This window comes from Lissotriton vulgaris, chromosome 5 (genome assembly GCF_964263255.1).
Source record: "Lissotriton vulgaris chromosome 5, aLisVul1.2, whole genome shotgun sequence".
NCBI classification, from domain to species: domain Eukaryota; kingdom Metazoa; phylum Chordata; class Amphibia; order Caudata; family Salamandridae; genus Lissotriton; species Lissotriton vulgaris.
This window is the reverse complement of record NC_141693.1, coordinates 1,510,116,863-1,510,142,550: the sequence shown is the minus strand read 5'-3', so window position 1 is coordinate 1,510,142,550 and position 25,688 is coordinate 1,510,116,863. Positions and strand designations below refer to the sequence as shown.

The 25,688-nt window shown below is 46.1% G+C and overlaps 1 protein-coding gene across 1 annotated transcript in view; it reads right to left on the bottom strand.

The window, feature by feature from the left end:
• LOC147712879 (CMRF35-like molecule 1) overlaps nt 1-25,688 on the bottom strand; it is a 348,966-nt gene that overhangs the window by 9,635 nt on the left and 313,643 nt on the right. Inside the window, exon 4 of the mRNA XM_086923541.1 lies at nt 5,555-5,642. Coding sequence (XP_086779667.1) covers nt 5,555-5,642 — 88 coding nt within the window. The remainder of the gene's footprint in view (nt 1-5,554; nt 5,643-25,688) is intronic.

Here is a 25,688-nt window from a genome sequence, read left to right as displayed (position 1 = left end):
TCTCCGTGGCAGAGGTAACTTATGGGGTGATCATCTTGCAGAGGTGGAGTAGGCCTGTGTCTGTTGATTCTTACAGGTGAAATACATTACCCAGAATTAGATCCTGGTGGGGGGGTGGGCTCACAGATTTCTCATTAGGCTGACCAGGCTCTGGTGGCTTCATCCTGTTAGTGTCTGAGCAGCTGTCCTGTGACGCCTGCGTCCATTGTGCCGAACATTGTCACCCCCTAGTCTTTTTTACATCTTTGTAAATGCAACTATGCTCTTAAAGAAACTGAATATGGTATGTTTGTTGGTGGGTGACTACAAGGCAAAAGGGTTGCTGCTGTATTTCACATCTGTTCCTCCACAAGTTTTTTTTACATTTTTGACCTTTGAGACATCCTCCCTTCTCGCCATCCAAGGGATGATCAGGAAAACAACCTCAGTCCTCCCACAGCAGAATCATAGGCTGCTGCTAAGAGATAATGCACAAGACAAGACACGGGTACATACTTGCCAGAGTATCCGGTCTCAACTCTCTGTTAGGTGCCTGTCCCATTGGATTCAGTGTAATTAATATTGAGTGGCGCAGCCATTTTGCTGTGCAACTAGGGTGAGATTTACTGAAACTAGCCCCTTATAAAATCTGTGTAGACTTCTGTGGTGTAAACCCTTCTATTATCAGGGGGGGGATGCAGAAAGAGTGTACCTTTTGTGCCTGCATTCTCCTGATTGGAAGCTGGACTACTGTCTCCCCTGCTGTGCCTATATCCCATCGGTGGGGACACCTCGACAGGTCTGCATAGACATGGCTGATGCATCCTGGATATGGCAAAGCATGTTACTCAATCCCCTGAATTTAGGACCAGACCTGGAGAGATCTACTGGTGTAGGTTCTGGCTGCCTTCTTGGGAGTGTGTGTCTGAAGGTGGGAGACTCCCAGACTGGCATATAACTCTCCAGTGCCAGAAAGATCCAGCGGGGGACAGAAACCATAGAATTACTGGAACTGTGCAATTGAACTAACCTGCAATTGAGACCCTAAAACGTCTGTTTAATTCCTGCACTTTGAGGGAACTACAATTTAGCAAAGAAAGGAGACCACCTTTCGCAGCCCCTTGTTACTCCTCCCAGGCTAGCATTTACATTTCTTCTGCCATCCCAGCCCAGAGGCTAAGAGTGTGGCCCAAGCCACACTTTGGGATCACCATTGGCTCTCATCCAGCAACATTTGTAACCAGGATGTCCAGTCTCATTCCCTTCTACAATTTCCAAACCCAAATAGTAAAACCAGACTAGGCAGCTCCCTGGAACCAAGAGTTGAAGCTCGGCATCCCTGTTGGCTGAGGGTCTAGTTTATTTTGATCTTGTGGTCCCCAAATGTTCTAGAACTTCCTTTGATTCCATAAACCCAAACTACTGCTTTCCTTCTTACCTGATGGCAAATGTTTAATTCTAACATACTCGCCATAATAGGGTCAAAGCTGCTGCTGTTAGGTAAGTCACATAAAAAGGATGGGTGGAGGAGACAAAAAACATTGACTACTACCTTGTTTTTAGAATTTAGCTAATTTCACAAATTGCACAAAGCCACTGTCATTGTCATGAAGAGCTGTTCATGACAATGAAGTAAGAAACTACGGGGCATATTATCAAGCCTGTGCGCTAAAATTATCGCCGCTTTATCGGCCGAAAACGGCCGATAAAGCGGCGATAATGGGCTTGATAATATGCTCTATGGAATTCCAATCGAAGCACATGTTAGATGTGAAGACATCTAACATGGGCTTCGATTGGAATTCCACAGAGCATATTATCAAGCCCATTATCGCCGCTTTATCGGCCGTTTTCGGACGATAAAGCGGCGATAATTTTAGCGCACAGGCTTGATAATATGCCCCCACGTTCCCTTGAGTATGTCCTTTGACCCCTGTAGATTAGTATAAATGTCCAAGGAAAAGGCTTTCAACACCAAGAACATGCTGCTGACCCTCTATGGATGTAATAAGTATACAAAACAGTGATGGAAGGAACACTTGAATTAATCGCAGCCACTGGTAATCACTCGGGCTGCATCCCAATCCATCGTTATTTTGCACACCATGCCTCCTCTGTTTGAACCCAGCTATATGCAAACCAGTCTTGACCCTGCTCCAAAAGGAACAGTGCAGCCAGAAATGTCAATCCAGGTCCACCCTGAACCAGAACACAAGCAACCCAGGACCAGTTTAGCCCTAGTTAAAGATATAAGGCGTCCCTGTGCCAGACCCTACAGCCTGTTTAGAAAGCTAGGAGTTTTCAAGAGGTACATGTTTGCTAACATGTTATTCCTGTTAGTAAGAAACCTTTGTTTCCGTGTCATTGTTTAGAACATGAATAGAGTGTGTGGAGGAACTGGAGGTTTCTTATATGTCTCTGAAGTTCATCGCCCAACACTTTCGCCATGTATTTGGAGTGCAAAGGGATGTAGGTGATTTAACAGTAGCACATGCTGCACTAGTGATTGCTATGCCCCTGCCAGAATAACTGCAACCAATCAACTATTCCGGAACTTTGAAACAGCCAACCGGGACACTCAGCTAAAAAGTGATCAAGAAACCCAAAAACAAGACCCACATATTGCCAAAGCCCTTCAGGTCTAAAGAAGAAAGTGGAAGCCTGCACACAAAAGGCCTTGTTGCCAAAGACAGAATGTCATGCCTGTAGTAGAATAAGGACTTTCCTAAGCTATATCTAAAGCAAAATGCAAGAATAAACCTAAGTGTTTTAGCCCATTTTAGTGTCAGAGTTGTGATAGTGAAACTATAAAAACAGCCTTTTTGCTCGGAATATATATTGAGTGGGTTTTGTCCACCTCTATCAGCTATTGGGTATATTCAACCTCTTTCTGCCTTTCTCTAGTGACTTTTTTTTATTCTCTGGGTCAGCCCAGTGAAGTATTTATCTATCACCTAATGCTAGTGACTGTTTGGGTGTATATTTCGCCTTCGCCTCTACTTAATTGATTTAATTGAACTGCGTGAGGGAATACCTTACAACTCGGTCCACTGCTTCTGGCTTCCACCAGTTTATCTTCATTTGCTCTTTCCTGCCCCTCCCTCCTTTTACTGCACATACTTTCCTCCCATATCCACCACCCTCTTTTATCTTCCTTTTGCCAAACCATTCTTCATCATGTGCTCTGTATTCCAGTCGCGGCCAGCATGGTTCACGACTGGGTGGTGGGTTCGGGGTTGCGCGGTGGGTGAGGGGCATGAAGGGGGGGGGTCCGCAGGGAAGAAGGGGTTCAATAATAAAAACAATTAACATGTCTTCACTCTCGGTCTGCTCCTGCGCTCCTGCCTGTGGCAGGAACAGAATACAGGCAGCCTCCCTCCCCTTCCCTATGCCAATCGCAATGCTCCACAGGAGCTTTGTGTTTGGTTGGGACGCAGCCCAGCCAGGGGCTGTAGGAGAGGGCATGTTCTCCATGTAGGCTGCAATGGAGCCTGCATAGAAAAGTGCAGAGTGCGCATGACTGGTTTAGGCAGCCAGAGAGGGCCGACCAAACCAGTCATGGGTACTCAGGAGTGGGCAAACCACACCTGCCCTGCCCGGGCAGCTCCGCCCACCCACAATGCGGCAAGAAACTTAAAATGGTAATAACCAAAAGTTATTTCCATTTTATGTTTTGGCTTTCACGTACTGCAAGAAAGCAGTGGGGTGACTCTCCTCTGCCATAGTGGAGGAGCCGCCCCTGCGGCATTCACGCCAACCCCTACCCTCTAATATCTCCCGCCTCAAAAGGTGGGCTATACTGAAGGCTTCCTTGCTTCCAACATCATTCTCTTTTTAGCTCTCTGTGGTAGAAAGACCTCTTGTGGACCATGCCAAAAACCTACAATGGGTTTAGAGTCAGCACATTGCTTACCATTGCCTGTTTTTTCCCACTGTAATTTGCTTACTTCTTATTCAATTCCTTTCCATCCTCTTCTTGTGTTCAATGCTCACTTGGGGCAAAACTTCTTTACTATCCCTTTTGAATGGATGATTTTAATCTTTCCACTGCTCACATTCAGAGTTGTATTTTTTTAAGCACTCCATAAGAGTTTATGTGATTTCTTGTGTAGCCTGCCCCAGGGCACTCCGTGTTGCTCCTTCCTTTACTCCACCTCAGCTGGTCCATACTTTTCCTCTACCTGGGCTTTTTTTAAAACGTATTTCCTCCCCATGCCACTATCTCAAGTTCCGTCTTTGCTCCCTCAGCCACTTTTCACCTCTCCCACCCCCATATTGACTTGCCTCTTACCAACTCCATCGTTTCTTCTCTGCCCCCCCAGAAGCAATTTCTTTTAATTCCTTTCAGTTTTTTTCGGGGGCCGGCTGCTGCCATTTGCTGCTTTTCAAAAAGCACTTTTGCACAAGTAAAAATTACATTTTTATTTACTGCTCCAACTGGTATGCACCTTGTTTGAATGGTACATCAAATAAGTAAAATGGGCCCCGAATTGTCTTTATGTACATGCCTGCCTGGTGATGCATGCTTGTGCATATGTCATCACGCATGCATGCACGTACATATTGACATGGCCACCAGCATTGCCATAATGCGTACTCTAGCATAAACACGTCCATGTCACTGCGTCCTATTTTTATGAGTGACACATCAGCAAAAATGATTTCTATTTGCCGATTCATCACATCATCTGGAAAAAGCATTAGCAAAGCAGTAATATAAAATCTGAGACATGTTGGCTTTGCCAATGCTTGTTCTAAAATGTTATTATAGGTAACTTTAAATTGGTTGACCAAGCTGCAGAAGGTACAACTGAGTTTGGCTGCTGCCACAACAATGTTAGTTTGTCAACAAGCCCACCAAACCCTAAAGCACTTTCAAAGATTTTAATTGGACTCATGAAGCACCCTGAGCGACTGCCCATATCTACAGACTTTTTTAAAACATTTTTTTAAAATTTTCATCAGTCCCTCTCATCATAAGCTTCTTCTACTTACACTATTTTTTAGCACTTTATCTTGCGACAATATAGAGATTGCTTGCTGATTTCTGCCTTCCACAACCCCCTTGCAGAGTCACACTTTCGAGCTCGAAGAGTCCAAGTGTTGGTGAACCAGAGGGTACTTCAAGAAGACTTCTATGCTGTCTCTGATGTAGCTCCCTGGATTGGTCATTTACTCACAGCTGCACTATATTAAACCTACATTGTGTAACCCCTCTCCCCCTTCTGCCCTGCGAGCGAGTTTCCTACCAAGAGAGATGAGCGCATTATGTACAGGATGGACGGAGATATGCACAAGATAGAGAGCCATAGGCACAATTTGTGCATGAAAGAAAGAAATGTGCATATTCTGTGCAGGATTGGTGAGTCGCACATACTGGACACGACAGGAGATGAGTCCATACCTCTAGATGATACAGGGAGAGATGCACATGTAGGCCAGTGCGGAGAGATGTGCAGATAGATTCTGTGCATGATCAGGGAGATGGAAATTTACCCAGAACAGAACGAGATGTGCAGACATTTGTAGAGCCCAAGTTGTACCACTGCATGGAGGAAGAAAGCACAAGCCATACCTGGCGTTCTCACCGCTCTCCTTGTTGTCTTCGTCTTGGCTCTCATCTGTGCTGTCAGTGAGCATTCTTTCTGGGGAGTTTGTAAAACCTGGTCAAAAACACACAGGTACAGAGGATTGAAAACCATTGATGCTCACACTGAATGTGCAATGGCAGCCAACTCAGCATGTGACTTAAACAAAACAGTGATGATGGAAACACTTAGGCCACAGCTTCTTGACCCCCCCTTACCCAGTATCACCCATCATTAAGTATGCCACACCCAGCGATCTATGCACACAATACTCAAGGAGTGGTGACAACCTGGTCCCCCTGCAGCACTCACAAATCCTTGGATGCCCTTGGGTACCACAAACGTTTGGTCAATCATGCTCATACTACCTTATAAACTACAAAAAATGAGGGCTATATTGGTGTCTGCCTCTCAAACACCCAACATAATTACTACCTCCAAAGAAACACTGGTGTGTCCCTCTTCGATGAAGAGACATGGGCCGGTGTATTTTCTGTGACCTTTTTAACCTCACGCAGACCCTCCTAACCTGGGCTTGGCCTTGGCCTCTTTACATCATTTTCTTTCTAGTGCTGATTAGAGGTGGGTGGCACTCGCGAAGTTTCACTTGTGCTTATTTTTAGCACCAGGAGCTTGTTCCGTGCTGCAAAATCAGCCCAAATTGCACCACTTGGCACGCCAGAGGGCGATGCTTCTTTCTACCGTTCAGGTAAACTTTCTGCTTGAGTGGCAGCTTTCTCGATGCGAACGGTCACAACCTGCCGCAACCACGTGCATTGAGAAATCCTACCAGGAGGCGTTGTAGCGCCTTGAAAATCCTGCTAGGGGACACAAATTCTCGCATGCTGACTTAATGTTGATGAGCGGCACATGAATAAAAACTCAGACACAGCTTTACCGGAACTCCGCAATCCAAACGTAATGCAAGTGAGCAAAGCTCTGCAAACTCCACTGGCAGAACCACATTTTTTGCCCACTTCTTGTACTGGTGACTGGACCCTTCCCTCTTGTGCTTCTGTCCCTGCTGGGAAACCTGGAAATTTCAACGGCATTCTTAAAATGTTGATTATGTTGCTGGAAATTCCTTACTGCCCCTCACTTAGGACCTAATTTAGAGGTGGATGGTAATGGAAAACCTACTGAATATCTGTCAGTTTCCCAAAAGCTCACCATTTGCTTTCCCTACCTCACCTGGAAGTAAGGAACCACTTACTTTCTTAAGGTGGAGCCCCAGCAGGCTCATTGAAGGAAGCACCAGGTCCGCAGGCTAGTCATTGCAGGACTAGCTGTTTCATGGCCTCAGAAGGCTCACATGGTTTTGGGCAGGAAAAAATGCAACAAAGTCCCCAGAAAAATGACAGAGCGTGAAGAACAGAATTTTGAGAAAAAATACCACTGACCAAGAACACTTTTGGAGAAAAATTCCCACCACATGGGCATTGATCTCTAAATTTGGCAAGTTTGCCTCTGCTGGACCGGTGTAGGTGGGACCTTCATTGCTCTTGTGCCTTGGTGTCAAACCACCATAACCTAAATGAGGCAAATGATGTGTCCCAGGCCTTGTACATTCTAATTACCCAGTTTGCTGTCTGCCTATCAACAGCTAGTGCCTGCTTGTTGAGAGCTACTGAAAGTCAGCCAAGAACTGCTTCAGTTCCACAGGACAATAGTCCATGAGAGGACAGCTAAGGAAATATATAATCATCATACACATATAAAAGTTTGTTTCACCCCTTGAATCCAGTCACCCATAAGACTCCTTTGAAATGACTTCGATTGTAGTAAATGGGTTTGGGTGAGTCCCAACCATCTGATCAAGGCACCCTTCACTTACTCATACTCCTGTGGTCACTTGTGTTCAAATCAAGAATGTCCATGTCTCAAATATAAATGAACTCAATGGAGCCCATGCCTTTTGGTGCCAACTCAGTTTTTGAATGTTGCAAGTAAGTAGCGCATCGCGTAGCTACGCGTAGCGCTACTTCGCAAACTACGCCCAGCCCTACTAACAATAATGAGCATGCCACTTTGGTTACTAAAAGTATTCTGAAAGAAAATTCGGAGACTAATATGAAAGAAATAACCGGTAGTGTCTTACATTTGGATAAATCTATTAGTGATTGTTTGTTAAATGTCTTCACAAAATTGCTCTATGAATATGTAGAAACAATGGATGCGAGAGATTGTTATGGGTGCATTCAGTTACCTACGTCTGTGTCTGAGGGTGTAACGTTCCACCATTTGCTGCTAACATATGGTGTATTGTGTAGTGTACTAACCAGTCTGTTTCATGCTCAAGCGGCATTTCAGTATTTTTATTCAAATTATGACTTAGTATTTACAGAAATTCCTAGTAGAAAGAATGTGAATATAGTATATAGTGCATAATTTAACCTGTAGGTTACACGATATAGAGATTGATTTCATAAATACAGTAGAAGATAGACGTAGAGAGTTTAAACGCAGGGCTGCTGAACAGACGAGTAAAGAGCCTCCATGGGCACATAAAGAAAGATATCATCAAAAGACTGAGACTTATGCTGCAATGGCTCAGGATTAGCCCCTTAGGGGAAAGCTTTGCATATTAAGGCATAAAACATATTATAATAACCATTTTGTTGGTTCCACTGAATGTGAACACACTTTCTTCATTACCGGAGGTTGGGGATTAAAGGGTGGTTTAGGTCCTGTTTACCCTGGGGTGTATTTCATCTGTGGTAAAAATGCCTACTATGGGTTGCTACCACACTGGTATGGATGTTGTTATATGGGAATTGTCTTTCAAAAGATCTGTCACATGAAAGATAAACAAGGAATTAACTCGGAGCAAAAGGAGATTGAGTGCTGCTGAATTAATTGGGGATATATTTGGTGCATTGATACCTTCAGTTGGGGTTATTCTAAATTCACAGAAAATTCGAAAACTGTCTACAATGATTGATCATTTATATACCGATACTGCCGGAAGGTTCTTGATGGTTGAAACTGAAATGGTTGCTATGAGGACCATGGTTTTACATAATAGACTTGCCTTAGATATACTCTTGGCAAAAGAAGGCAGAGTCTGTAGTATGTTAAAGATCCAACAATGTTGCACTTTTATCTCTGATAAGAGTAAGGATTTGGAGGGATATATTAGTAACATTACTCATTTGCATGCTGATCTGACAAAACTGAAGGCTGATGGTGCATGGGAAAAAATTGGTAGGAGTATTTTTTCCATAGGTAACTGGTTTTCGAATTTTTCTAGCAGCTTATTAGGGAGGATATTAACACTGATAATTGCTGTTGCTGTGAGCATACTAATGATAATACCTTATTTACAAATGTTGCAAAAGTAAGCCTACTGAGGGAAAACGGCGTGCAAGAAAAGGAAAAGAAAAGAAATAGAAATGGAAGATCGAAGGGGGATTTATTACGATGCCTGGAAGGATTTAGAGGGTGTTAGGCTGAAACAGATGAGAACCACTGCATTCTGATTGTTCATCATAAGATAGTAATCTGATATGGGTTGGTGTGATGGTTTGGGATACCATCAAATGGGGGATTGATGGAGCATGATTTTTGCTAATAAAATCTGCTCTGGAAAATCCACTCATGTGTGTGTTATAATAAAATAACTAATGTGTGTGAAAACCAAAATTACTAAAACATGAAGACATGGAAGGTACGACTGAAAATGTGCAAAGCTGCACATGTTTTAAAGATTTAGAATAACACATGTAGAATGAAAGATTTCTTCATAGGGTTATCAATAATGATAGAATGAGAAGAAAATATTAATTTGCATGTCTAACATTAATGTTCTTATGTTTCCTGAACAACAAGAATATTCAAGCACGAACACGAGAAAGCTCTTTTATTCTTCGTGAAAGTAGCGTAAGCCTAGAAATGTAGGGGCATATTATCAAGGACTTCATTAAAATTATTGCCGGTTTACAAGGCAGATAACTGCTGCTCAATGGGCTTGAAAATATGCCCTGGAGAATTCCAATAGAAGCCCATGTTGACACCAGAACATGGGCTTCTATTGGAACTCTCAAGGGAATATTATCAAGCCCATTATCGCCGCTTTAGCCACAGTTTTCTGCCGCTAAACCAGCGATAATTTTTAACGCCGTCCTTGATAATATGACCCTTTGAAATTATTTTTGTTCTCTCTATTTTCCTTGCTAAATTGTGTAGGCCTTAGCAAATGTATTGGTTAGGGGATGTGCTTCTGTGCTCCTTTGTTTCCCCTCACGTTGCTTCCTGGGGGAACCACGCAAAAACAATTTTACTTGTGGCGATCCTCTTGTGACTCTGTGGGCTCCTACCTGCTGCCCTTAGGTGACACGGACCCTGCTGTTCGCCCCGCCGCGCTAGTCCGCCTCCCGCCGCCGCACTCCATCAACATCCTTGTGCGGCCGCAGTGTGGAGGAGGGCTGGTAAACAAACTACAAAGCCCAGCTGCCTTAGCGGCCGGAAGCCGCGACCGGGACAATCGCGCCAGGAGGCGCTTAAATCTCTGCCTCACTTCCGGGGGAGCGGGAACCACGCCGAGGGAGACGATAGCAACGCCCATCTCTTGCTGGCCACGCCCCCTCCGCAAAAGATAAATAGGGCGCGCTGAACGCGAGCGCTGCTCTTCTGTTTGTGCTACTCCTGAGGCGAATAGCCGGGAGGTGTTTATGCTCATTTTAAACTTGTACTGTTTTTTAAAACCCTGCCGATTTGCACATTTATTTGCACTTTGATACTGACCTGACTCCCTGTGCAGCTGAATATTAGCTGTTGGGAAAGGGAATTTGAATCGTTTCTTGGCGCCATTGTTCGCCGAGGGAGACGATAGCCACGCCCATCTCTTGCTGGCCACGCCCCCTCCGCAAAAGATAAATAGGGCGCGCTGAACGCGAGCGCTGCTCTTCTGTTTGTGCTACTCCTGAGGCGAATAGCCGGGAGGTGTTTATGCTCATTTTAAACTTGTACTGTTTTTTAAAACCCTGCCGATTTGCACATTTATTTGCACTTTGATACTGACCTGACTCCCTGTGCAGCTGAATATTAGCTGTTGGGAAAGGGAATTTGAATCGTTTCTTGGCGCCATTGTTCGCCGAGGGAGACGATAGCCACGCCCATCTCTTGCTGGCCACGCCCCCTCCGCAAAAGATAAATAGGGCGCGCTGAACGCGAGCGCTGCTCTTCTGTTTGTGCTACTCCTGAGGCGAATAGCCGGGAGGTGTTTATGCTCATTTTAAACTTGTACTGTTTTTTAAAACCCTGCCGATTTGCACATTTATTTGCACTTTGATACTGACCTGACTCCCTGTGCAGCTGAATATTAGCTGTTGGGAAAGGGAATGTGAATCGTTTCTTGGCGCCATTGTTCGCCGAGGGAGACGATAGCCACGCCCATCTCTTGCTGGCCACGCCCCCTCCGCAAAAGATAAATAGGGCGCGCTGAACGCGAGCGCTGCTCTTCTGTTTGTGCTACTCCTGAGGCGAATAGCCGGGAGGTGTTTATGCTCATTTTAAACTTGTACTGTATTTTAAAACCCTGCCGATTTGCACATTTATTTGCACTTTGATACTGACCTGACTCCCTGTGCAGCTGAATATTAGCTGTTGGGAAAGGGAATGTGAATCGTTTCTTGGCGCCATTGTTCGCCGAGGGAGACGATAGCCACGCCCATCTCTTGCTGGCCACGCCCCCTCCGCAAAAGATAAATAGGGCGCGCTGAACGCGAGCGCTGCTCTTCTGTTTGTGCTACTCCTGAGGCGAATAGCCGGGAGGTGTTTATGCTCATTTTAAACTTGTACTGTTTTTTAAAACCCTGCCGATTTGCACATTTATTTGCACTTTGATACTGACCTGACTCCCTGTGCATCTGAATATTAGCTGTTGGGAAAGGGAATGTGAATCGTTTCTTGGCGCCATTGTTCGCCGAGGGAGACGATAGCCACGCCCATCTCTTGCTGGCCACGCCCCCTCCGCAAAAGATAAATAGGGCGCGCTGAACGCGAGCGCTGCTCTTCTGTTTGTGCTACTCCTGAGGCGAATAGCCGGGAGGTGTTTATGCTCATTTTAAACTTGTACTGTATTTTAAAACCCTGCCGATTTGCACATTTATTTGCACTTTTATACTGACCTGACTCCCTGTGCAGCTGAATATTAGCTGTTGGGAAAGGGAATTTGAATCGTTTCTTGGCGCCATTGTTCGCCGAGGGAGACGATAGCCACGCCCATCTCTTGCTGGCCACGCCCCCTCCCACGTCACTTACTATCACTATAAACTCATGTGTCAATACCGGAAGCGCAGCGGACGAGCGCAGCGGGCACGCCGATTGCGCGCCAAAGGCGCGCTTAAGGCAAGCTCGTCTGCGCTCGTCCGCGACGAGGACGCGCCTAGCGCCACTCACTCTGCCCAACCCAGCCCTCTACCCCCCTGCTACACTCGGGATGCACTGCTCAATCTACGAGGGTATGCGCACGAAGGTAAGCTCTCCTTTGAAGAGACTGCTTCTCCCTTAACTGACTTCACCTACAAGGGCTTAATCGTAGGAGGCCTCTTGAATGTCAGATCTCTACCGAAGCATGCCACTGAAATCAATCTCCTTATAGATTCACACCAGCTAGATGTACTTTTTCTAACTGAGACTTGGACACATGCCAATTGTGAGACCGACTTAGCATCTGCCTGTCCTCTCAATTTCAACATTCTACATCTCCCCAGACCTAAAGGCCGCGGCGGCGGAGTTGGTGTCATCTTCCGAGCCGCTTGGCAAATAAACACCATCGACATAGATCCTGTACCTGGAATTGAGCTCCTTGGTCTGACCATAACCTACCACCCAGGAATCACCTTTACGGTGATTATCTGCTACAGACCGCCAGGGGCTTTTTCCCTCCCGCAACAGCAAGCTCTCCTCACGATCATCACAAACATGGCAACTTCCCATAACAAACTTATTATTCTTGGAGATTTCAATCTCTGGCCAAATGGCAGTCTGGACACAGGCTTAGACAACCTTCTGTTATCTTGTGACAGCGTAGGGCTTCACCAACTGATAAAGGACCCCACCCACTCTGCAGGTAATCGTCTCGACCTCATTTTTTCGAGTCCCGATCTTACGCAAGTAGGCGATATTCTGCCCATGAGCTGGACGGACCACTCGCTCATCAAACTCTTCATCACCAACGCCACAATAAGAAAGCCCAAGAATTACTCTTCACCACAATTCTCTTATCGAAATTGGAAAGCTCTAGAAATACTCAGCACCTCCACCAAAGTCTTTGAGGTGCAGGATAGTTTCTCTCCGACCAGCTCGGTGGAAAACAATTACAGGTCCCTCAGCTCGAGAATTACATCTATCACGGACTCGGCTGCCCCTTTAAAACTCTGTAAACCCAAAGGTAGAGCACCTGCTCCCTGGTACAATGACTCCCTGAAATCCCTCAAATCTGCCTGTAAACAGGCTGAGAGAAAGTGGAGACACGGATATTGTGACAACAACAAAGCCCTCTGGAAAAACTCACTCCGGGACTACAAATCTGCCATCGCAGAGTGTAAATCGAAATACTACTGCTCCACTATAGCTAACGCTGCTAACAGCCCAAAAAGTATATTTCAGATCCTGGATAACATTATACATCCTGACTGCGTCAAGAACTCCATTCCCCCATCTCAGGTCCTCTGTGACAATCTCGCTCAGTTCTTTACCGACAAAATCGAGACCATCATCAACAACCTGGCAATGCCCCCGTCACATAACCACCCTACCCCTCCCGGAGTCGGCCCCACCAACTCTGACTCCCCGAGGTCAGCATGCCCTCCTACGAATAATCTCCTGGCCTTCCCCCTGATCTCTCAAGTAGAATTTGAGAAATTGGCAATGGGCATCACCTCGGGATCTCCCCTTGATCCTTTGCCCCCGAAAATTTGGAAAGCTTGCGGGCACGAGTTATTCCACACCCTGCGGATGATCTGCAATCAATCTCTCAGCTGTGGCTTTGTCCCCACCCCCTGGAAGCAAGCGCTTATCACCCCGCTACTTAAGAAACCTACGCTGAATCCAGAATGTCTGTCCAATTTCCGCCCCATATCACTTCTGCCATTTCCGGCGAAGGTGCTTGAACGTTGGGTCAGCAACTGCCTCTCAACCCACCTCGAGCAGAACCACGTTCTGGACGAATCCCAATTTGGTTTTCGCCCAGCCCATGGCACTGAAACTGCAGTGCTCACTGCCATGGAAGAGCTTCGAATGCGTGCAGACAGGGGCCAAGCTGTGGCCCTGATTTTATTAGACCTGTCTGCCGCATTCGATACTGTCAATCATGGGATCCTGCTTGAGAGGCTGAGAGAGGCAGGGGTCGATGGTACGGCCCTGCTCTGGTTTCACTCCTATCTCAGTAACAGAAAACCGGCTGTATCCCTTCCCCCTTTCCAATCGGTCTTCTCCCCTGTCCCTCACGGTGTTCCCCAGAGCTCCTCCATCAGTCCGATTCTTTTTAATGTTTACTTGAAACCACTGGTCGTTTTAATTAAATCGCACAATATGACCACAGTAAACTATGCGGACGATACCCAGCTCCTTTTCTCTTGGGAGGGTGAAGATTCCATCTCTTTCGAAGCCTTCCATAACTGCCTAAGAGACACCGCAGGCTGGTTGCACCGGAACTCCCTCCAGTTTAACTCCTCAAAAACCGAGGTTCTGTTCTCTCCCGCGAGCCGCATTTCCCGCCCTCTGCCTGCCGAGTTCTGGCCCCCGGAAAACTCCAACAACCCGCTACCTGTTACCAGTGTTCGCAATCTGGGCGTCATGCTAAATCACCAACTGAGCATGGAAACGCAGGTTTCAAGAACAGTCGCCACCTGCTCAGCCCTTATGCGCTCACTGCGCAAAATCCTGCCTCTATTACCATCTTCAGCTCGAGCTTTGATAGTCAGGTGCACTATCCTTAGTCGCCTTGACTATTGTAATGCTCTCCTGTTTGAATCCCCTGGGACACTGCTAGACAGACTCCAACGAGTTCAGTCGGCAGCAGCCAAACTGGCTCTTGGTTGGACCAGGAGATCCTCGGCCACCGCTGCCTTGGCCGAACTGCACTGGCTTCCTTTGAAGCAACGCATCGCCTTCAAAGCCCTTTGCTTGGTCTTCAAGGCACTACACGGTGCAGGACCTAGACCTCTTCAACGTCTGTTCTCGTGGTACATTCCCACCAGAACACTTAGGTCCGCAACCGCCTGCCTTGTGAAAGTACCCAGATGCAAGAAAGCCAGGATTGGGGGAAGATCCTTCAGAGTGGCTGCGGCCAAGCTCTGGAACAGTCTGCCGGCCGATATTCGCCAAATCCCACACCTCCTACCCTTCAGGAAGCGAATCAAAACATGGCTCTTCCCCCACCCCTCCTCTATGCCCGCTCGCCCATAATTCACCTCCCCCGCCCAATAACCCAGGAGTAGCTACCAGCGCCAGGATACCTGCCAGGTGACAGCCGCGCTCTACAAATGTTTTAAATTAAATTAAATTAAAATTAAAAACAATTTTACTTGTGGTGATCCTCTTGTGACTCTGTGGGATCCTACCTGCTGCCCTTAGGTGACACGGACCCTGCTGTTCGCCCCGCCGCGCTAGTCCGCCTCCCGCCGCCGCACTCCATCAACATCCTTGTGCGGCCGCAGTGTGGAGGGGGGGCCAATGGCACTACCAAACTACAAAGCCCAGCAGCCTTAGCGTCTGGAAGCCGCGACCGGGACAATCGCGCCAGGAGGCGCTTAAATCTCTGCCTCACTTCCGGGGGAGCGGGAAACCACGCAAAAACAATTTTACTTGTCGCGATCCTCTTGTGACTCTGTGGGCTCCTATCTGCTGCCCTTAGGTGACCCGGACCCTGCTGTTCGCCCCGCCGTGCTAGTCCGCCTCCCGCCGCCGCACTCCATCAACATCCTTGTGCGGCCGCAGTGTGGAGGGGGGCCGGTGGCACTACCAAACTACAAAACCCAGCAGCCTTAGCGGCCGGAAGCCGCGACCGGGACAATCGCGCCAAGAGGCGCTTAAATCTCTGCCTCACTTCCCGCGTCGCGGGAGCGCCGGGAGAAGCTCGAGACAAGGGCGGGACCGTCACAGGCCGTCACAGGCCGGAGGTGGCCGGGCTGGGCCACCCCCCTAACTTGCCAGGCAAGAGTGGTGTGAAGGACTTGGACTCAATTAACACCATTTTGTTTATGTAACACCTAGACGGCCCTTCATGTAGTGGGATTTTCCTTATAGCAAATTTGAAAATAATATTAAGATACTAGCTTCCAACAAGGCCATGTCGGCAGGGAATGGGAGAAAAGCCTCACAAATTCAAATAGGAGGTAGTGTGGTAGGGACATTGGATAACTTCATCACTCGAGCATCAGTGGTCCTAGAGCGAGAGATCGAGCTTGCGGAAAAACGACTATCTTTGGACCCTTCGGGCTCCAAACGATCGTTGTTGGGCGATATCCAAAATGCTATTTCACCTGTAAAACTTATTTCGGCCAGAATTAGTGGGATTAGCTCGCGAAGCCCAAGTCTAGGTCTGGGTAGCTATAGTACTCTCTCCTCCTCAGTTACTTCCCTAGATAGTTCAGTATCTCCCGAGGTTACCTCACCCAGTGCTGACAATCCGGCGTGGTGGGATGTGCCGAGAAATGCACAGGTATTAGTAAACCCCAAGACGCAAGTAGGGAAAAGGAAGAGGGCTGGGGACAACCAAGCAGGGAGCAAGCCAAAAATTCCAAGAATGTTCATTAAACCGCCAAAAGCAACCCTTAGAACTAGCAAACCGCCAGTCAATAGTCCCATGGCCCAACAACCTGTGCAATCAATAAATTTAGTGAGTGGGGATCAAAATGGGATAGTACAGGACATACAATATGCCAATGATCCAGGGTGTCTCCTTACCCAGATGGAACAGTTGTTAAAGTCACTCGTTCTACCCTTGATAGAAAGGATATGGGTTATAAACCAAAACCTGGAGAAAATTCAGCGGGATACTGCAGAGAATACTCTGTCACTAAAAAAGCTTTGTGACAGTGCCGAGAAGGGGGATGTAATGAATGTGCGGACCAAGTTCAACGGGGTTTTACCGGCACCCCCTGTCCAGGCAGCAACAGCTCGCAATATAGGACACCCTTACAGCATTCAGGGCCCTAAGGACTGACCAAGAAGAGCATCGCAAAAGCTGGAACAAGCGGTAAATTCCTAGGCCACCCCCTAACCAGGAACATCAGGGTTGGGCTATTCCACGATTGAGTGCCCAAAGGGCACCAATGGGGGTTGGGCTGGAGGATTATCTGCAACTTGATGTATCTAATCGATATGCTGTCTTATCTGGCTTAAATGATTGTGATTTACGCACCAAGATTTGTAACCCTGAGGCTCTTCTGGTAGGCTCCGTGGAAGTAATATCCCCGGCCCTGGTAGCATTTGGTGGTCTAGGGGGTAAGCCTCCAGGGAAAATGAGGAATCTGGATAATGATTTACCCCTACTGGATATGGGGGCCTGTAATGATACTCCTGTGAGGGATCAGAGGGTAAACAAGGAGTTCCCTATTACTATTATTTTAGAAAGGGGTTCTTCTCGATTCAGATTTTGTAGGGTTAAGTCAAGTGGTCAATGGTGTGGGAAGAAAGATCTTGTCCTGGAATATTGCTGGACTTTGCCCTAGATTGCAATTGCCAGAGTGACTTTCTTTTGTAAATGGGTTTGACGTTTGTTTCTTTCAAGAGACTTGGGCATGTGAGCCCCTGTTTCTCCAGGGTTTTTAAAATTTTTGAATACCTGCAACTAAGGGCAAAAGGGGTCGACCAAAGGGGGGCTTAACTGTATGGGTACGACAGGATCTCTTCGAGAGAGTCATAGAGTTACCTACTAAGATTAAGGATATCCAGCTGATTCTTCTCTCAGTTGGTTCTCTCGGTGTCTTGGACATCTATATTGTATATGTTCGAGGGACGGGGGGATTTAAATCCCAGGCTTTAGTGGCTTTGGACTCCTTGATAGGGTCACAACGAAGCATGAATAATATAATCATTGCTGGGGATTTAAATATGACCTACGAGCCCATAATAAGCGGTGATTGGCACGCGGGTGATGAGGAGGATGCACAGTGGGGAATCCCTAACCTAGACTTAAAACTAATCTGTAGGTGGTCAGAAAATATCATCCAAATGAATGGAATCTGTTATGAGAGGGGGCTCAGAGCTTTGAATGGAAGAACCAAGAGTGACGTAGAATACTTTTGATAACGGTTGCTCAAGAAGCAGGATAGACTATGTCATTTGTAGTCTGTCAATTTGGCACCGCATTGATGATATGAAGGTGGTGACAAGGCAGGAGAGTGATCACAATCCCCTATGTATCACGCATAGTCTGTGGGGGGGAGTGAAAGGTGGTGAACACAGGGTGGTGCAGCCTTTACTTGAGACTGTCCCGACAAACGACATGAGGCGGGTAAAGTGGGGGCGAGTAAAAATGCAAGAGAGTGTTTTGGTAAATATTAACGAGGAACTGGTCAAAACCATTGCTGTTATGGCTGGTATTCAGGGAGTAGAGGTTGACATGTGGCAAATTACTAGACTCCATGAGATATTTTTTGAAAATATAAAGGGTCATTTTATTAAGGAAGTACCAAAGTCGGCAGGCAACTAGAGGCATCCAACAAGAGCGGGGTGGTACAATAAATCCTGCAGAGTGGCGAGAGTAGCCCTAGGTGTTGCACTAAAGAATAGAGATCTCAAGGCTGTTAGACAGGCGAGGCAGAATTATAAGAAAACTATCCTTCGGGATAAGAAAGACTGGGACGAACTGCACTGGCAGGCCCTGAAATCAGCCAGTGCTTTAAAAGACTCAAAACTATTTTGGAGTATTGTCAAGTGGGGATGGATGGTGGACCTGAACCTCCTGTCAACTATGTATCGCAGGCAAGTTGGGTCGATCATTTTGGTCCACAATATACATGTAGTTGGGAAGATAGGCTCAGGGAACCCATAATTAAGGTGTTCAGTATAGATCCACCCTTTACTATTGGCGATGTGAAACGGACACTGAAAGCGATTTCACGGGGAAAAGCACCAGGGCCCGATGGGGTACCAGCGGATGTCTTTCTGCAAAACGAAACGCCCTGGGATCTGTATATATTGAGGTTGGCCAATGCTATAGCACAGGGTGCTCCGGTAGCGAGGTCTTGGCAAGGGGCTGTAATAATCCCTATTTATAAGAAGGGGGATAGAATGCAGGCTGGGAATTACAGGCCCATCAGCCTTACTGATACAATACAAAAGGTTATTGGGAAATTGACCCTAGATAAATTCCTAGGTTGGGTAGAAAAAGAAAGTATCCTGTCTCCATTCCAGGCCGGTTTTAGAAAATCAACAAGTACCATAGATCAGATCTTCCGGTTTACTTTATTACACTGGAAGACTGTTTTGCTAGGGAAAGGTAGTATTTATGCTGCTTTTATTGACTTGCGAGCAGCATTTTATTTAGTGCCCCGAGCCAACTTGTGGAATATATTGAACAAGTTAGGTATGCCACTTGATATCCTGACACTGGTCATTAGACTACATGAGATGAATCATGCAAAAATACAATGGGAGGGTATGGGCAAGTCACGCCAGAATTTCCCGTAGAGCGTGGGGTACGTCAGGGCTGTGCTATGGCCCCCCACACTCTTTTCATTATATATTAACGGTATAGTTGGGCGTATGTTTTCAGAATCTGTAGACGCCCCCACTCTGGCTGGTAAGAAAACCCATATTTTGTTATTTGCAGACGATACTCTCATTGTATCAAAAACTCCCAGTGGATTACAACGGGGGCTAAGGATATTCGAGGATTTTTGCATTGACCACGGGTTGGAGGTAAAGGTGGCAAAAACTAAAGTCATGGCATTTAACCCTCACAAAAGCCACAAAGGGGATTTCTTCATGTATGGGTCAAAAGTTGAAATGGTGTCAGATTTTGTGTACCTGGGCATACACATTGCCAAGGGCATTAAGTGGGAGAAACATGTCCACATGGCGGCTCTGAAACTTCGCCAAAATGCAGGGGCAGTACTGATTGTGCACAAGAAATCTATGACTAAGCCAATTAAGCCAGCCCTCCAAGTCTATGAGGCAAAGGCCCTGAGCTCTGCACCATATGGTGCCGAGATATGGGGGTATGACAATCTGGCGGCCCTAACCCTTGCTGAGAATAAATTTCTCCGCAATCTTACCCATCTACCTAAAAGTACACCAATGAAACCCCTACGATATGATCTAGGTAGAAAAGCTGTAGTAGACATGGCTGGATTGCGCCCCATACTATATTGGCGAAGGTTGTGGGTAACACCTGATCTGGCCCACTATGCCCAGGGTTTTCTGGATGTAATTAAGAATGACCACTTCCACAAGATCGCATGGCTAAAAGACCTCTCTAAAAACCTAACGGAAATGGGAATGAAAGGGTTGTGGGAGAACCCCGATATAGTCCCATTCCCATCGAAGGTTGCTTTAAAAGAAAAATATTGGGAAATGATTGATTATCGTAACTGGAACATTGCCGACCCCTCCTCTATGGATGGTCGTTTCTTAGATTGTAAAGCTTTCCCTAAGTTAGAGCCATATTGGGATGGGATTACAAACCCCGGGGACAGAAAGCTTTATTTCCAACTACGAGCAGGATCACTCCCAATAAGATCATTAGCTGGAAGGTGGACCCCTGGCAGCTCGATCCTCTGTCCGGCTTGTATGACGGACCAAGAGACCATTGCCCAATTTCTCTTCGTGTGCACAGCTTATAGCATCCCGAGACGGGTTTGGCTAAAAGCTGTCTGTAGACTCCTTGGCACGCGAGATAGTGCAGTGGCCCTAAGACTAATCCACACAAGCACTTTACCCATCATTTCATATGCAGTGGCAAAATATCTTGGATGGGCCTGGGCTATCAGGAAAAAATGTCTGACATGATTGAGTAGATTCCCCGTTGTTTTTTAGTGACCTTTTTTTTTAAAGGATTTGTTTTTATTAATCATGTATTTGAAGTAGCTTATATACTATTTTAAATGAAATGATTCCTGAGTATGTTTTAAACTAGTATAGTGTTAGATCTGTTTTAAGCGATTCTTTTAAGTGCATGTTTTAATTAGTATTTTCTAACTGAAGTGGTTTTGTATTACCAAATGTAAACACTGATAATCATGCTTTTATGAGTTTTTTACCTCGAATAAAGCTGCTTTGAATTAGAATTTGCTTCCTGATGCCCTTGTAAAGAATAACATTCACATCCTTAGAGAACAGAAAATAGTATGACTCTTTGAAGTCTAGGCGAAGATTTAAAAAGAAACTGTTGCTATGTAGTCGCAAGATATGTAATTATAGTTTTTTTCTTCCTCTCTAGGAAGTTGTACAATTATTAGACAAAGACTGCTTAGAGAAATTTGTAAAGTCATTGTTAGGAGATGTTTTCCTCTTCTAGTTACTGCCCAATGGAGAGCGGCTTGTAGGGTTTAGGAAAGTTTCTAACTTAGTGTAACAAAGTTGCAAAGCCATTATCAAGATGCTGGTGAGAAAATGATTTTCGGCTTGTTCACATTCTGGTGACCTGTACTGCATCTGAGGTACGCTGTGCTGATTCCCGATTGCTCTGGCTGGGAATTCTAATCGGCGGAGAACTTTTTTCCCTAAAGACTTTGCATACTATCGGCTGGTGATGCTGCCCATACTACTCTCCAACAGCCATGAAGATAGTTTTCTTGACTAATTGTACGCTGTACCTTAGTTTTCTCTAATATACCGAGAGGTAACTGAACTGTGATTTCCCTGATGTTTCCTTATCCTCTCCCTTCCTCCCTTATTTCTCACCTAAAATTTGATGATCTCCGAGTTACTCTGCTTGTGATAACTGTGATGTTTTGCCTGTGATACTACGAGCAAAGTTTTCTAATGATTTGTGTTTGTGCATGACCGTTCATATTTTCTGAAAATAATATCAAAGGTACCTAGAAAGAATCATGTTTGTCGTTATTTCCTCAGTTTTGACTTATTCTTGAAATAACATTTGGCAATATTATTGATGTTTATGTGGTGTATTTTATGGTATAGCTGTTTATTCATTACAGGTCCTCATGAAGGAATAGTTGTCTGATTTCTCTATTTAGTCCATTTTAGCTCTACCAAAGATCCATTGGAGGACGTTTGATATTGCTAACAGAAATTATAATGACTTATGGGCCCGTCATTATAGTAGTTACGCTTCCTTAGGTATTGTAAAGGTTAGTGTGGGATATTGTATGACCCCCCTCCCTCCACCGCTTCTGCTGCATCAATACTATTTTTCTTTCTAGGATATTCCCTCTTGAAACCAACATGGGCTTGTTGCAGCTAGAGTTCTCACTTGCTTAAGCTGAGAGCTGTGGAATCAGGCAACCGTGGTTACGCGGCAAAATCTGTGGTGCAGACTGATGTTTACCACTGGTTCCAAAAGGCCTCAGATAATTCAGATCTAAGAAAATGGAAGGTTTTCATAAAGAGAACTGTTATGAACCACTAGATGAGCTCACTTTACTACCCCAGGAGTAATTACTATTTTGAAAGATTAATCTCATTATTAGGGGATTAGTTGCCCTTCTCTTCATCTTGACTCTTTCTCAAGACGCTGTTTTTCGTCCCCAGCACAATGTGGATGATGGGAATGAACCCATTTCCATGACCCACATCCCAATGTCCCAGATGCTCTGGGAGATTTTGACAAACATGTCTGGATATTTTCATGGTTCTTTGTGCAAGAAGGTTTTCATAGGCGTTCTACACAGATAGAATACCGCCGTATATGTCATTAGATGACTCACTGTACACTGGGTGGACGGGCTTATGCCATTTCGGCATTTGCCACATACGATAAGTCAGTGCTTCCAAAAGAAGATCTGACAGGGGTTCTGTCATTGGTAGCACTGCTTTCCATAGAAAGCAGAGGACTGTGGAGAGGGCAATCATATTTTTAGGCAGCTGCCCAGCTATTTGTGGAAGAGGTGTGGCGCAGCGGCCAGGGTGACTGATGCTGGATGCTGGGATCCCGGTTCGATCCCCGGCTCCAGCACCATGTGACTCTGAGCAATAGCTCGCTTAATTTTCCCGACGACCCCCAGCGCCTTGACACCTTCGGGTATTTGTTCGCGCTTTACAAATACTGGACATTTACATTTTACAATTTTACATTTCACTCCACAAAATGAGGCCCTTAAACTGTTATGGGGACCTTAAACTGTTATCTTTTTTTGTGTGTTGCTTTACTTTAAACCATAAGCAATGGGTATGTGTAACATGTGGATTTCAACATTCCAGCATTGCTTTAAAGCATTCCATATGCAGCACTGTTATATTATATGTGTGGATAACTTGTATTCCACAACTGGCAGCTCCATGAGTTTGATTTTGCTGGATGATGGGGGTCCTCACTCTTGAGTAAATTACCAGGTGCCTCGCTATGTGTATATCATTCAAACTTCAGGCACCTTTGAGTTCTCTCCTGGAAGAACCACAGAGGGGTTTGAGGAAGGGAGGGACATACATGGCTGCAGGGACAGCACTGCAGTTCACTCTGTCTCACCATGTGAGAATCCTAGCATTCTGCCTTCATTTAGCTTCCCTTACCAGTGCTGGGCAGGTGCTGGGGCTGAGGAGGAAACAACCCCAACACCCAACTTCACATCAAACCTGGAGTTGATGCTATAATTAAATACACAGGCTCCTCCGAGGGCAGGCCACTGGAGATCTTTAAATACAGCAGGATAGGAGATGTTATTACCTCTGTGCCCCCGGTGGGCTTCGAGCTGCCCGAGCTGGCCACCAAGTTCTAAATTCGCTGTCTAGTCCTTCTATTATTAGGACGCTGATTGATGGGGCGTTTTGCAGTACTTTCATCTAGTCTGTTTCATGATGCATATGGTGTCTACATTGGCTCCTTCTAGTTCCATCTGAGCACTAAAATATTAAACGGGGATGGTTCAGTTCACTAATGGGGCAGCCTTCATATCAATGAGAGGAAACATCAATTAGACGAAATTAAAGGATATGGTTGTCAGATGGATTATTGTCAATTACAAGGGGGCGGGACCAGTGGCATAGCTAGACCTTTTACCGCCTGTGGCAGACCCTGCGTTTGCCACCCTGCAACAGTTGCAGATAAGAGCGAAGAGCAGAGGGGGCCTGGAGACAGACAATGACGAGGGTAAAAGTGCAGCTGCCCCAAAACTCTTGCCACCTGGGGTGGACCACCCCCCCTTGCAATGCCACTGGACGGGACATGGTGACAATGATTTAACTGCTCGCTGCGATTCAGAGTAGAATGGAGAACTCATATTAAGTTTGGTATATTTGTATTGCGTCTTTCGATCAGAAGTATGGGACTGTTTTTGAAGTGTAATGTCCCATGGAGGCATAAAACGCAAGCTTATGACTTGCTAGTTTTAAAGATATATATACACATTGCGCAGGGCACACACGTTACGTTTTTTTTCTGATTTTCTGGTATCTACGCCTTTTTGTCTTCTATGGTCAGATCACTACTCTATTCCTTTCTCGTGTGATCTGAGATTACCTTGCTTAAACCCTTCAAATCCCTGCCCACTGCAGAAAGTCAATTCTTTATAAACCTTTATGCTGCTCTCTCCTCTCTTCCCCTATGATAGTGGCAGATGTCTGAACTAAAGCCTCGTATTCTAACAAAGGGGTCTCTTTGGCCTTACTCTTTACATTCCTCCTCAAACTCTTAACCCAATGAATGCTGCCCTCTACCTAATGGTTCACGGCTGATCTGGCAGAAGCCAGGCGTATCTGTAGGAGGCTGAAAGACCCCGGCCTCAGGATTGTAATCCTCCTCACAAGGTCTGGTCCATGGCCTTCTCCTCCTCATGGAAAGCAGCTGTATTCTTGACACTGCCCAAGTTGACTTTGCACGTGCCCATGGTACTGAAGCTGTGCTAGTCTTGATACTGAATAACCTTCAAATGTCCTTGGATAGAGAAGAAAGGCAACCCCCAGCCTTCTTGGCCTTCCTGCAGTTGTAAACACGTTCTCTGAGTCCATCGTAAATCAGAGCCTCGTTGGTACTGGTGAATGGTGTGAGGGACAGTGCACAACATTTGCTACTGTATTTCCTTAGAGACATAGATCTTCCTCCTTTTCACTTCTCTTTCAAGTTTCTCTCTTGTAGCATTCCTCATCCTATTAGATATCTAACTGGCTCCTTTTCATCCGCTTAATATACCTTGCTTTTTACCCTCGCTCTCATCCTTATTTTATCTAGATTGTTGTTCCCAGTAGCCACATAAGGGGAGACACCTCCTCCTTGGGGCAGGAGTGAGTAGACTCCGGTTAGTTTCTTTGGTTCACCAGGCTGTTACCAGTTTTAAAAAAATAAATATTTACAGACACTCTGGGGTTGCCCAGCAACCGGAAAAACAGGCCGATCTGCCCAGCTGAAGGCAGGGGCCTTTCCAATGCGTGACGAGTAGCGGGGGCTTGCACCAATGATCCACAAGCACACTGAAGGTGTACCTAAAACTCTAGAGTAGCAAGGTGAACAACCTTTACAACGAAACTTTTACCACGCAGTGCCTTCACAACGCAGCATTTACAATGCAAACCATTACAACGCATTGCGCTGGGGGGCGCTCTAGGATAGGGAATACGTTTAATTTACTATCCAACACCTTCCCTAGTGTCCACGGGGACTGGTGTTGGAATAGTAAATGAAACTTTTCACTATCCAGCACCTCTAAGCGCTATGCGTTGTAAAGGTTTGCGATGTTAAAACCGCGTTGTAAAGGCATGCGTGGTAAAAGCATGCGTTGTAGTTTCATACATCCGAGTAGCAAGGATGATAAAGGAAAGGGGGGGCGCTCGGCCCCCTCGCACATATGGCGGGACACCGGCCTTCCCTTCCCCTGCACCCTTGGTGGTGGGGCGCGCCCCTTCGCCGCGTCTTGATGACGCGTCGGGTGTGCCTCACCACCGATTGGTGCCGGCTCTGTTTTGACCCGGAAGCAATTGGATTGCTTCAGGGTCAAAGGGGAGGAGCCATGCGGGGCGGACCAGTGGGAACTGGTAGTGGGAACTGGTCTGTCCCCA